The following is a 14,835-nucleotide window of genomic DNA, read 5'->3' as shown; positions in this document are numbered from 1 at the left end:
ACTAGTCAAATACAAAGAAATCTGTAAAATCCCAAATTTTAAACAATGATTCTAGCCCATTCTTCTGGCCTTGGTACAGGGCTGTACAAAGGATTTCATAACAGCTTTTGCTGTGCAACTACAAGTTTCATTAAAATATATTTCTTATTCCAAATGATTTTATAAAGTCAATTAATTCTAACTTATTAGCAGATCTGTAACACACATACAGTAATTCTGTATATGTAGTCAAATCTTAAGCATTTGCACAAATAATTGATATTTCACAGTAAATGTTAATACTTTCCATTTTTCCTGTGCCATTTAAAACTGAGGAAAAAATATCCATGTAGCTGTTTTCAGGTCAAAAGCTGTTTAGCAATATACGTTAATATGATACCACAGTTGCAACAAGTGTCTCTCTTGAACCCCGTTTTAGAGGCAATGTTGCTGAGGCAGGCTGCAGTTCTCTCCTGAAAGCTGGAAAGCAGAAATCTGGGTACATTGCTTTTGGAGTGGCATTGAGGAACTTTAAGTTTATGCAGCCTTCAGTTTTAAACATAATCTGAAATGCGTGTGGTTGATAAGAAAATTAGAAGTCTGAAAACCATTCACCCTTTAGAAAGAAAATGTTTTGAAGGGAATATATGCCCCATACTTTGTCTATTAAACTGATCTGCTTGATTGGGGATGAGAAGAGCCTTCCCATAGCAGGTTATTCCACAGTAGTCTTCTGTGCAAGTTTTTTCTCCATGTTCTGAAGTGTTTAACTACCACTGATTTAAAGACCATTCCTATTTGGTTATGAGATTTTTTTCAAGTTCTTACACTTTATAACATACTAATTTATCTTTTTTTTTTCTTATCTTCTTTTTCCTATCCTGCTTTAGTTTTGCAGATGTTCCTTCCTATCTCTAATTTTGTTGCCATGACTACTGTCCCTCCACGAATTTATTCTGTAACTTCAGGGTCAGTGGAGACTTGTATAGGATGTAGTGTGACATCTTCTGTATTGTTTTCACTTTTGCTGGACTTCAGTAATATGGACAATAGTGGTGCTTACCTTCCATATATCTATTTCTAATGAGTGCTGTTTGTCTCTGTTTCATGACTATTGCATTTGTGTACATTTTTAAGAGAGGACTGGAAAAATAATACCTAATATCTCTCTTAATTTTTTTCTTGTCCATTTCTTTCCCTTTGTTTTCTTCTTATTCCCCCAGCAGTTTCTTCCTTTTTTTTTTTTTTAAACCAGCTTTTTGAAAGACAGCTTTCAAGTGCCTTTTAACTTGCAACCATTTCACCAGTCCCCCACTGTGCAAATTAGCACTTCTAGAGGCCAGAACAGGAGATACCTATTCATGTTGCAGGGAAGCAAAGCAGAGACATTATAGTACTGAGGGAGACATAAATTTCATGAGTTAACACACTGGCAGATATCTGTATGGACTTTAGTGTTGGGTGACCTATCACCTCCTCCTTTCCCTAGATTTGAAGAATAAAAGACTCATAAAATGTGAAAGAGAACAAAAGGGAGAATTTAGGCTGTTTCAGAATGTTAAAGCTCAGTGAAGTGATATAGTCTCATTTTTCCATTTCATTTAAAAAAAATCAACATTCTACAGTAGGCATGTTTCACTTGTGCTCACCCATCATCTTAAAGCCTCAGGTTCTGTTTATGATGAGGAATCTGTGTCTCTGGAACCAAAACTACACAGCGCTATTCTTTGAACCACCATAGCAATTTGGCTTTGTGTTGGTTTTGTTTCAATTGCTTTCAGCCTGGAACTTGCAGTCAGTTCTGTTGTTAACGTACTGAGAACATGCCATGTATGTAGATGCAAATTTATGCCAGTGTAAATTGGAAGTATGTCAGCTGAAGACAGTGGATTGCACCATTGTAAAATATGGGTCCACAGCTGAAGTGTGTGCGAGGACATAAATGCATCTGAGGATTTCAAAAGCTTTCATGATGAATGATGAAATAAGTAGCAGTCTTCTTTTTTAACTTAACAAAACCAATGGCCAAACATTGTAAATGGTAAGGTGCCGACAGTACTAAGGCATGTCATGAGCTGAGAGGTTTCTAAGGCTCACAGTGATTTACTGGAGATCCAAAAGTTTTTTCAGTATCCCATCTCTCAGCAGTAATTGCTCTTAAATACTCTGCACGTTACCAGAATTTCTTAGGAAAGTAAAGGCCAGAAGAACCAACTATTTCTCAAAAGCATGGGTATGAGACAAGGTCAGTCAGTCTTGCTGTCACCTGAGCTCTGTCTGATTTTATTTTATTCTTTTGGTCATAGCAACCCTTCAACTTTTTCTCAAAAATGGAAACACTGTGCCTAAATGCCTTGTAGCCCACATGCCCTACGCAAACATACTCTCAAACATACCTACATGTTTTCCAAGTTCTGTGTTTCCTACTACCTCATCTCGGCTTCCTCACTGCTCATAAACATTACAATATATTCTAAAGCCATACATGTTACATGGCTTTTCTTCTGAACTCTTTTTCTCTGTTACTCAGTCTGTGTGCAGCTTGTTTTCTTCATGAGCTGCTGATCTCTGCTACAGATACATGCTCCTCCTTTTTTGAGTAAGTTTCCTCACTGTCTGTTTTCCTCATGTTTCAAAGTTTACTGTCCCTCAGTGGCCAGTGTGAAGTCCCAGCGTTAAGTACTAGATTTGCTAGTTTTAGGGTAATGCCATTTCTCCAATTTTATTCCAATAAGCAAACCTGGCTGAACTGCTTTAGTCATCACATCCTTAGAATGGTCTCCTCCTTGCATAGTCCTGTCAGTATTTAGCTGGCTCCCCATTTTCTGCGGAACTCAGCAGTACTGTAGTTCCATGTCAGCCAGAATGAACATCAAACACAGGCAGAGCAGGTGCCCCGCATCACCACAGGCCGTCTTGTCCATTTTTTTTTTTTTTTAATCATTGCCTTTCATTTTGAAATCCTCTTTCATCAGGACATATTAGCCTTTTCCTTGTGGTCTCTTTCGCCACTGACAGAACATCTCTCTTTATCTGTGAATCTGAGAGGAACTTATGTAGCCCCATCACAACTTAGCTTTTGGCTAGCTCTCGTGATTTTTCCTTTGAGGGCATAAACACACATGCCTGTCAGCTTGACTGCTTTACTCCTAGCTAGAAAGAGCCACGTTTTTAGGGATTCTGGTTCTATGTTAAACTAATACTAATGCCAGATGTGATTGTATTTGATTCCATCAGAAATCAGGGTTCAGTTGATCATACACTCTTATCACTTGATCAGTCTCACCTCCCAAATAATTTATGAACTTGCCAACCAGTTGCCAACAAGGAAGCAGGTGGGTCAGGGACAGACACAGTTACTGCCCCACCACTGAGTGAAAGCTCAGTTATGGTATTGGACAGCCAAGAAGCTATTGAGGCTTTCCAAGTTCCGTCGCACATAAACCAGCTGCTTCTGCAGTTGGCTGGCTCTTACAGAGTTTCTGTCTATGAAAAACTCCAGGTTTTTATTATTTGGATGTCAGCCATCTCTTCTTGAGTACTTAGAGAGCTGATTTTTAAGGATACATCTATATCAGCAAGTTTATGAGGTTTGTTTTGTCATCCTGAGGACTAGTAGCATGACATGGCTGGCATCAACGTGTGTTAGCTTTTCGTTTGCTCTGCTCACCAAACGACGGCAGCAGCGCAGAGCTGGCTAGGAACGATTCCTGGTCTGTACAGCTCCTTCCTTCTGCTGCAGCGCTGCGTAGTTTCACGTGGGAAAACCATGGGAGCGAGTGTGCTTACTCTTAAATAGGATGGGCCCTGTCAGACCAGTGGTCAAGCGTGTGCCGAGGCGCTGTTCAGTTCATCAGTATTAAGATACGCTGTTTGTCTGTCTTGCTGTCTTGGAAGCACTTGGTGAACCTAGAAAGCTTGCATATCTTGAGATAAGCAGAGGTCGTTGAGCCGAAAAATATGGTATAAGAGACATGTCTGTAGTGAGAGTGACATGTGAGTGTGAGGCTCAAATGGGACATTTGAGAACAGAGGATTTTGGTGTTCTTAGGGGTTGTGAATGCTACATGGAAGTTGATATTAATTTCCTATGATACCAGTTCTTTTGTCCGCACCGATTGTCTCCATTACTCTCTTGTGCAAATTTAAGTCTTAAAATTGTCAGATGAAAGACTCTTGCATAGTCCTTTTCAATCCACATTTCTTTGGAGTTCTTTGGAGAACTTCCCAATTTTTTCTATTACTATATGAAATACCATCACTGTAATATTTATATCCTAGTTGTCTTGCCAAAAATGAAGCTTTTCTTACATGGAGCATTTCCTATTCTTTTTTTTTTCCCTCATGTCAAATTAGGCTGTCATTTATGGCCTGCGTGGAAGATAAATGTTTCCAAAATGTGACCTTCTTGCTTAAGCAAAGATTGTTCAAAATGTAGACAGTAATAATTACTCATTTTTCCTCACAGCTCTCTTGTTATCAGATCACATGGCACCTTCATTATTCTGTATTCAAAGGAAGCAGTGCACAAGGTCTTTCATAATACTGGGAATTCACTGGGGGGAATGCAAATGAACTCTGCAAATATGCCACATCATATCCATGCCTGGCGTGATTTTACCAAACTTCACTGAAGCTAAAGGAGATAGAAAGGTTATGCCATGGTGAGGATCTGATTACCTTCTTTTTATGACTACATTTTCAAGTATATGCTGTATCCTAGATTTTTATTGTCCACAAAAAATAGTTAAAAAAGACGTAATTATCTAATTTGGATGTTACATTATGTTATAGCTAGGGCTGTGCTGGAATTTCCTCCCTAACAATATGATATAGTAAAAATCACTCAGTTGTCACTTTGTGTTTTAGAGAGAAGTAATGGAAATTATAAAAAGTGTGTTTGAATTTGAGCTCTAGAATTAGCTATTCCAAGAATTAATTTATCAAAGGATTGAGAAATTATTCTTCTAATCCTCATCCTGACATGATAATCTACAGAATTTGTAAGTAACTAATTTTACCTATTGCTACTTTGTTATTGGATTTAATTGTTTCTCTTTATTCCCTGCAAGGTTTCTAGAATTCAGTTTTCCAGATCCTCTCATCTAGTCCCTCTCTTCTTAGGCTTCATAGCCGTTCTTTTTAACTGTTGTCTTCTGCTTTGTAATCTGCGCTTGTAAAATTACGGCTCTGTATTTGAATAAGTCTCCACTGCAAGCAAAAGATTGGTGTATTTGTGTTTTGTGCATAGTTCACCTGCCTTTAAACTTGCTGTTTTCAGGGCTGTTCACAGTATAACTGACAGTTGAGTCCAGGATACTCACTCAAGTATCTTTCCTTTTTCTTGGTCGAGTTTTCAGGGTGAATAACTTTGGTAGGACTAGTCTGTGCCTGGTGCTTCTTCCAAAGACTTTCACTGGGACTTGCTTACCATGTTCAGCAACTTCAACTGTTTCTCTCCTGTCTGCCTTCACTCATCACTCTGTTCACCTCCTGTTCCGTGCTTGCTTGGTATGTCGTTGTTCAGTGTTGAGAGGCTTTTGTTATCCCCATGACAGTGGTTATCCACATGAGCTCCAGTAGTACTGTGCTGGATAAGCACAAGATTAGAATGAAGATTAGAACGTACTACTAAATGTACTCTAACATTTTCAGAAATCTTTTTGAGGAGTGACCACAGGCAAGGAGAGAACGGACAAGTTCTGGGTATGAATTAGTAAATGTAGAATTTAGATGCTAGGATAAAATTAAAAGTAAACAATCCTGAAAGGTCAGTATTACCTTCTCAGGGATCTCCAGTTCATATAAACTAGTGCAGCAACTTGTAGATGCAAGTAGTTCTTTTAAATCACTCCTAATGAATTACATTGGGTAGAGAAAGCACCTTCTGCCCTGAAGTTCAATAGAAGATTGATATGAATAGGGCATAAATAGTAATCATTCCATACAAACAAATTTATAATATTTAGGTAGGATAAAATATTAGTTACACTACAAGACTAAGGAAAACACTAAATTCTGATTTGTGTTTGACAAATGGTCCAGGACTTTGATTTGACTTTTCTAGTCAAGTCCAGTACTTAGAGAGTTAGGTCCAAATATGAGCAATATGAGTGTAGGAGGGTGTAGAAGATGTAACTTCTAGAAAGACTGTGAATGGTTTGCAGCTTTGGAGGTGTGATAGATTCAGTTTGGCACCACTGCTGTAGCAAGGGCACTTGTGAGAAGCACATCAAAGCAGCGATGGATATCTGTAGGCTCTCCGTTGCTGGTGCTACCATAGCAGGGATGGTGTGCAGATTGGAGAAGGTGGCTACTAGAGGAATAAGAGAGGAGAAAATGGGGTGCCCCAAGCATCAGCGTTACTCACTGTATCTCTGGTGTTATGACTGCACGCAGAATTTTATCAGAAAATGAGAGGGAGAAACAATGTCTAACCAAAGGATATATATGTCTAATTGAAGATATAACAGAGAAGAAATTTCAGAAAACTCACAGAAGTGTCCAAGGTCTTTGAGAATCACAAAACATACCTAGCAGATTCTTCATGTATATTTCATCTCTGATTCAGAGTTTTGGGGTGGAGAGCATTTATTCTTGTATGGTTTTGATTGTTTCTCCTGTGTTTGCCTTTCTTTCTTTTCAGCCTGATAAAATTTTTCTGTAAGTTCCAAGATCTTTCTGTGGTCTTTGGACAGTTTTAGTGTAGTTTTCATCCCTTGGCTACAACGGATTTCTACATAGACGTTTCTGCCATTTGCCTCTCTATGCTGAACACTTTCAAAGTAGGTGATGTTTTCTTCTGTACCTTTAGACCAGCTTACTGATCGGCCTGTCTTTGTAACATCCCTGGACAACCTGGCCTCCGTGGTGTTTTTGCATGGCTGTCTACTACATTTCTGCCTAAATTCTTGAAGATAGGGAAGAACGTTACTTCTTACAAATATGAGAACATGCACCGCTGTTTGTAATTCTTGCAGGAGTCAAAGGTCACCAGTGATTTAAAACCAGTGGTTTCTCTTGCTGACACATTCTCAAGTACTTCCTAGACAAATGTGCAAATTGCCTATGGTTAGAAGTTGTTTTAGGTTCATGTAAGACAAGTATTTTTCTCCATTTGACAATAAGTGCGATCAGTAGGGGGGCCAGAATAGCTACAGCAATTCAAAACTGTTTTAACATGAAATAGTCCTCCACATCCCATTCCATGAGACAGAGGAAAATGTACTGTGAGATCTTGTGTCTCTGGGAATCTGGTAAGCATGTTGGAAATGGAACAGGCACTAGTGAATTCTCTCCATTTAGAAATATAAAGAAGTAAATGGACTAAAAATTAGTGGAACATGCAGTTAATTCACAGTGCAGTCTAAAGCAATGGCTTGGGGGCTCTGATTTATTGAATATTTATGGTTCACTCACCAGTAAAGATTTCAGTGAATTCTCCTCTCTTTTATGCCCCATTTAGTATTTTACTCTGCATCATTTTTCTTCCTGTCTGTCATAAAATGGGAGGCTATCATTGCTTCTGTTTGCCTTCCTTGCTTCTTCCTCTTACCTTTTTTCATGTCTTTCTCTTTTTTTCTTTTAAGATTTTCACACATCTGCCTTTCACCTACCCTGTTTCCACCATGGCTCCCAAGAGAAGGGATCACTTGTGCTTTTCTTGCTGTTGTACTTGGCCGTATCACAGCCTTATGAAAATGGTGTCATTGATCAGAAGCCTTCAATAATCTCAAAATCCCAGGCAGTTTGTGCAGCCATGAGAGAGTTTTTTGTGACCTGATATAGCCTGACCAGTGCTTGTGACCACAGGCCATTTCTTAACTGATTTTGCTAAAAAATGTGGTAGTAAAAAAAAAAAAAAAAAAAGGACATACCCTGTGATTAAGCATAAAATTCAAGCTGCTTTACAAAATGCATAAATGTCCCAGGAAAGAGTTTCTCTTCAAGAGGGTATTTTGAATAATAGTAAAAGATTTTCTTGTTTTGACTTAGTTCTACTGAAATTACTCCTCTTTGCTCATAACTAAAGGTTAATTGCAGGAACTGTTGTCTTGTGTTTTCTAGTGCAGAGATGTGTTTTTGGAAACTATAAGATAATGGCAAGTCTTTTCCATTTTCCATGTAATCTTCTTCCCAGATACCATAGAAGCTTTTTCCACCGTTACTATCCACTCATCACTTTCTCTCCTCTCTGGCTGCTTACAAACCTGGGAAGTGTTGTCCCAGGTCAACCTCCTCCTTTCTTCAGTCCTCTTTTTACTTCTTTTCTTTCAGGTTTGTGCTGCTCTTCCTTCTTCATCCAATTTTCTCTCAATGGCAATTCCTGATTACTCCAGAGGCAGAATGAAGGTGTCACTCCCTTGGCATGCCTGACTGGGCTCTGCCCTGGCTCTTGTTGCTGTGGGGTAAGTGATGAACTCTTCTGATACCATTTGGCTGTTTTCTATTGGAATTAACAATATAGATGCCTTAGGATTTGAGAAGCCCTGTACAGCAAAAATAGCTCATTTCATAAGAGGCGTACAGGAAACACTCCAGTCCTGTCTTAAAGGCCTGATATCTGTCATTTTGCTAATTAACCAAAAGCAAATACAATGGCCAAAACATGTGCTAACTCCAATAAGTAGGTCTGCAGATACAACTGAGGGACTAGAATAACCCTTCTTTCCCAAATGTCAGTTGCTCTATGTAAGCCTGGTGATATTAACAGCCAGTCACAGATTTATTTTCCTTGGAATATTTTAGCCAACGCTTGTTTGGACATCCCTTTCCACCTTTGTAAAGAATAGCCCCTAAAAATTTGCATACAAAGTAAGGTCCGAATCTCCTTTTCTTCCCGTTCTTTTACTGGGGTTGTGGTGCGTGTTGAAGCAGCTTGAATAGATTTAGAAACTCAAGAGCTGGGTTTGTGTCACCGTGACCCACTGGATGTGCACCTTCTGGCTGTCTGTGTGCCAGCTGGTCCCTGTGGCGGCATTATTGCTTACAGCTATCAGACGGAGTAACTGATACCAGTGTGGAGAGAGGGGAAGGAATCTGCGGTTGTACACTGGAGAGGGAGTACAACCTCTTTGCCCAAGGACCCGATGAAGTTTATTAGCCACCAGCTTTGGCTTGGAGCCTCAGCTGTGCACTGGCCGGCGCTGGGCCGTGGCTCACCGCGTGCCTGCCTTTGATCGCCTCAGCTTGCCATGTGATGATCGTCTCCCCTTCGCCTGCCTCCTCTCTGCAGTTCATTCCGTGATTCTCCCCGGCTGGTGCCACGCTGCCAGAGCCGGCTTGGGGGTCCCTGCCATCGTCACCTGCGCTGCTATAGACGGGCTGCGTGGGCGGCCGTGGCAGGTGCCTCGCTGAGGGGGCTGGGGGGGCTGGGCTACACTTTCAAGATCATCAGGCTTCTAAGAAAGCAATGGAGATCACTGAAGGATCGGTAACTTCATAAGCTTAAAAAAACCAAGGCTCTTTGTACCCCTCCTTGCATACTTGTTGCCTTCTGTGGTGTTTCCAGCTCACCCCTGCTAAAAAAAAACCTGGATTTTTGTGCCCTGTCGCTGCCTGGTTCCTGCGGCAGAGTTCAGAGCTGTCTAGCACAGGCAGAAAAGTGAGGAAAGGAGAGGCATGTAATTCATAGCCCTGTCTTTGCAGAATCCTTCAGTTCTAGGCTTTTTAGGATCTTACGCAAAATGCATTTAACCCTTTTCGATACAGTTAGATAAACTCACTAGTGCTGTAGCAAATAAGGCTGAAATATTGCAGGGCACAGTCCAGACTAACTAAAAAAGAGTTTTCCCTCTGTTCAAGCAGCTAAGCAATGAAAATTTCCCCTGTAACCATATGGCAAATGCATTTAGAGTTTTAATATCTGGGTGATTATTCTCTTTCTGTTCCTGATTGATATGGAATGTGACTTGTTTCTTTTCAGAAAAAAATTGTGCATTAGTGAGTTTCCTTTCAGGGAAAGGAATGTTCTTATGCTCTTCATTTTAACAAGCTGTCTCTGTTGTCCCAGCCAGCATGAGACGATGCTGTTGTGCTGGCGGTGAGACTGCTCAGGTATTTGCAGGTGGAGTAATTCACAGCGATCTAAAAAAGATTTACTTGCCTCTGCAGTTGCAGTACTTTCATTCTGGAGTGCTATTAGGCTTGGGACCACCTGTTTGTATAGGGGATTTTTAACCATGAGAGGCTGAGGATTTCGGGAATGCCCAAGGAAGAGCCGGCTGGCTTTAGCCAAGGACAGCACCAGCCCCTGGGCAAATCTCGGTGTAAGAGACTGATGCTCTGACATTTGTCCTTGCAAACCCATGCAAAATACACATGGAGTCGTAGTGAAATGAAGGGGAAGGAGAGGGGAAGGCTGCAGGGGTCCCTGGGGCTGTTTCCAGGGGGGCCCTTCCCCTCCCTGGGGCTTGTGTGAGGGAAGGGGCTGGGGGCTGAGGGGGGCTGACACGGCTGCAGGCTGGTACCCGCGCTCCGGCGGCGTACGGATGCCTCCTGTAGGACTGCAAGGGAAAGAGAGATGTTTGCAAATCCTTGTCATTTGTATTTTCCATCAGCTCCTTCTGCTTTATTTTAACAGCTCACGAGAGATGTGAAGTGTTGTTAGGGTAGTTGTTGTCTGCTGAGCCATGGGGGTGTGACACCCGCTTGCATTAATTTTTAATGTGATACCAACTTACAGATACCCATTTATTTGAAAGAAACAGATAGGATTATGTGGAAAAAAGAGAAGGGAATTTATTTTGACTTAAGTATATTGCTTTTCCAGATCCTTAACTAATTATATTTTTCCCCTTTGAAAATACATCTGGTCATCAGAACTTAGTCTTTTAATATCGAAACTGTTTTGTTGGGTGTCTTTAAAACTTTTTTTTTAATTTAAGCATTATGTTCTTATATAATTCATTTTTTAGATATTCAGGAAAGATTTCACTAATCCAAGCAACTGTTGATGAGTCTCTTTTTCACAGTGGTGTTAACTGCTGCTGGTAAATACCTTTCCTGCTCAGTTCCCAGCAGGTGAAATAAATGGCAACTCACAAAATAATGTGACACTTTACTGACAGTGAGTTAAGGTTTCTGTGTCATCAACATATGTAAAGCAGTACTGGGTGCCTGCATCATGTCTGTAGATGAGAAGTCCAAGATAAGACAGGAGAATGCAAAAAATATGGGTGGTGACAGGGGAAACTTGCAAGTGACGGAAAAGTGAACCCAGAACAGAGATGCTGAAATAACAGAGAAACTATGACAGTGTTATAGGGAAACAGAAGGGGAACTCCAGCGAGAGAGACGCAAAAGCAAAACTGAACCAGAAAGGTTGGACAGGCATACAGCAAGGAGTCTGAAGAGGAGTTAAAAGGGAGGTGATGAGAGAATGATCACAAATGATCACAGAAAAATAGTTGGGGGGCGGAGCGGGAGGGGAACGAGACAGGAGATGGGATGGGGTGGGGACACAACAGGAGAGTTGCAGGGGTGTATTAGGATATCAAAAGAATGAGAGGGGCTGGGTTGAAAAGGACCACCCTGAAGAAGAGGAAATCTTGGCTGCAGTCTGCCGTCCCCTCTCTGTCAGAGATTTATGGGAGGTGATCTCCTCTCTAGTGCTGGTGTGTTAATACATCGTTTCACTTGCTCCATTTTAGATATTTCAGGAAAGCCTTTTGTTTGCTCTTAGCAGAGAAAGCTTGTTATCCAGGGCTCATGTATGCCTGGATTCTGAAGCATACTGTAATCATGCTGTCCCTTATGATGAGCAGTGCAAGGTCTATTACTGAGTGATTATTTTGGCATAATTGACACTTAGCTCCTAATTTTCCTTTTTCAGGGTTTCCAAAAATACAACAACAGTAACTGGTAGATTTTTTGTTCATCGCTGTGTAACAATATTACAGATTATTTTTAATTAGGGTAGTTTGAAGTTAAGCTAATGATCTTTTTTTTCCTCTTAAAAGTTCAACACAAATACGACATCTTATCTACATTGCTTTAACAAAAACTAGAGAATTTTGGGTTTAAATGGTGAGAGAAAACTATAAAAAATTCATAGTGGTTGTGGGAGTTGAGAAGGGGAGTCTTAGATTCTCCATCTCTTTATCTTCGAACCAAGTCTAGGGACTTTTCTGGAAGATCCAGTTTATCCAGGGAAGCAGACTGAGCTCTGCAGGGAGATGGTGAGCTGCAGCGTCACTATTTGCTTTGAAGGGTGCTGTGAACACTTCAGCCCTGTGTGAAAGTATCTGGACAAAAAGAACAACTGATCCTCCCTAATTATGGTGCCTGTTGAAAATACATCCCATGAGCCCATTTTCACTTGGAAAGACATTGGTCAACGTGTGGGTTAAGGAGAAGAGACGGTGAGTTCAGAGATATTTGGAGGGAAATGGAGAGTATCAGAAATGTAATCAATTCAGATGTCTTTGATTTCTTGGGAGAGAAGAGCGAGCCCTCTTCTGTTTCAGTACTCAAATTGCTAAACTTAATTTTCAAAGGGCACAAGAAAATAACACTGTGCAGTAGTTCTGAAATCTATGTACTAAGCTTAAAGAACTTACAAAAGTGCCTTTGCTCTAAAACATGATCTATAATATTTTAAAATAATGTCTCTGTCTCCAAATTCAACATGACAGGCAGTCCAGTCACTTTTCCTTACTTTCAGTTGGCGTCACGTATCAGCACTGAGCACTGATTAAACGAATCAGAACTGTTTAATCCATCCATCTGAAAATAACAGCAATGTACATCTCTGCCATCTCCTTTGAGTATTTTGCTGCTGCTGCCTTGTACGCTGCTCCTCTGCTGCTTAGCACCAAACAGCTCACGCTGTTAAGCATACCAAGGATAAATTCATTATGCTCTTTATTTTATCGTACTCCAAAGTGTTTTACAACATGTAGTACAGCAAAGAAGCAGCCTGAAGTAACATTTTTGTCTTCTCCCTCTGCCGCTTAAACTTCCCACTGCCCACCCCCACACACTTCCCAGTTACCTCTTTCTTCAGACAGATGCTGGCTTGGTTTTATTCTCAGTTTTGGTAACTGCCTGCGGGATGCGTTCCAGTTCAATGTCACCAGTCTTTTTTCCTCTTTGCTTGGCATGTTTCAGCTAGCTCAATTTAACTGCAAAGAGTTAAGATTTATCAATTTGGTATCAATTGCTATTTTACATCCTGAGGAGAGTTACGGGGAGAATGCAGGCAAAACTCCCATCTAAACTCTTTTTGTAGCTTGCATTGGTTTTGGCTGGGTTTTTTGCATGCTTAACAGTCAGTCAGCCAAGGACTAGATAGAGAGAGTGCATAAAAATGAACAGACTTCACCCTTATATTTTCTTTCAGATTGTATATAGGCTTATTGCTCAGTCTTCTTTAGGACTATTGAATGGATTTGATTTGTACCAGCTTAATCTTAATTATTGGCTTCAAACTACTTTATGGTTTCTAGCGGACTGCGGTTATATCAGATTATTTTTTAATGTATCAAGTCTTTTTTGTTTGCCTTTTTTTAATAAAGAAGGCTACATTAGCAATAATAATTTCCTTTGCCTACAACCCTGAATGGGCATATATTGAAAAGTACAATGTAGTATTAAAAGAAAAAACCCAAACCCAAACTGGAGATAAATGAATGGCAGAATAAATAATTTATGCTAATGAAATTACTGCAATTAGTAGTTCCACAATGACCCTTTTAAAAGCCACAGCTGTTAATGTCAGGAAGTGCTGTCACTGCTGACCTTATCATAAGAGAAAGTGACAAATTGAAAATGCAGGGAAGACCAAGCCTCAAAGAGGTCTGTTCGGGAACGATTAGTGTTTTCTGAAAACCAGTGTGAATTACAACCAGCTGCTCTCTGGCTCGGCGTGTCTCCCATGCTGTGCCATTTTGTTAAGCTCGATAACAATAGTTATTTTGCCCCATTGAGACAAGTTGTCTCGGGCCACTTCCAGCTCTACCGGAACCCACTTCTCCCCTCACGGATTTACAAATAAAACTGTTGTTAGAGGGCTTTTCAGGGCCGCCGAGTAGAGACCTCTCATAAGGATCATGTGTAAGGAGGTTGTCTTTTGCTAGGAAGAGGTGTACTGCAGGGTGCATGTGTGTCACACACAATGGAAAAAGGAGAAAAAGGCTGAAACGCATTTCAGTCGGAAGCCAAGCACTGCGCAAATCTGCATAAAATATCCATTCCTGCTGACTAGCCTTGCTTTTAGAAATACTTTTTTAAAGAGAAATTTATGCTGGCTTGGCCTCAACTAATGATGTCCTGATTTTTTTTATTTGTAAAGCAATTAAATTCTGCTTTCCCTAAATGCAGATCATTCTTTATTTGGTTCTTGGTTTAATTTCTGTTTTTGTAATCATAGGTGAAATAGGTATTCTTCTAAACTAGCTTTTAAAAGTCACAAGAAAATAATGAGGTTCTTACTGAGAAAAATGGCAAGTGTTTCTGCATCAACCTGATTGTAATATTAATGATGTAGGCTTAAAACATTTAACTGCAGCAACAGCCACTCTTGAGCAATTTTCCCAAAGTTCCCTAAGCATTATTGACAATGCTTTGGTAAATTATGTGTGACTTTCCTAAGAGTTGGTGTAGCTCATTTAATTCATATTAATTGATTTTTAGGCTTCCCTTGATTAATTGAACTGCGTTTGTCTTGTACAGAATGCAATAAATAATCATTAAAATGAGGGAGATGTGACTCCACAAATTATAAAGTTTAACTTTGCTAGAAGTCATAGAGGACAAAATAGAAGTTACTTACAGTGATGGTGTTAAATAGGTTTTCTTAATATTTCCCTGTTAATTTTGCATACAGTACTCTTGCTTGGACATGTATATGCATAT

The 14,835-nt window shown here is 40.1% G+C and overlaps 1 protein-coding gene across 1 annotated transcript in view; it reads left to right on the top strand.

The window, feature by feature from the left end:
* Positions 1-14,835, top strand: part of DNAH11 (dynein axonemal heavy chain 11) — a 132,407-nt gene that overhangs the window by 57,296 nt on the left and 60,276 nt on the right. The window contains 1 exon segment of the mRNA XM_037383857.1: positions 3,260-3,314. Within this exon segment, the coding sequence (XP_037239754.1) occupies positions 3,260-3,314 (55 nt within the window).

This window comes from Falco rusticolus, chromosome 4 (genome assembly GCF_015220075.1).
Source record: "Falco rusticolus isolate bFalRus1 chromosome 4, bFalRus1.pri, whole genome shotgun sequence".
Classification (NCBI taxonomy): Eukaryota; Metazoa; Chordata; class Aves; order Falconiformes; family Falconidae; genus Falco; species Falco rusticolus.
This window is presented reverse-complemented; position numbering and strand designations above follow the sequence as displayed.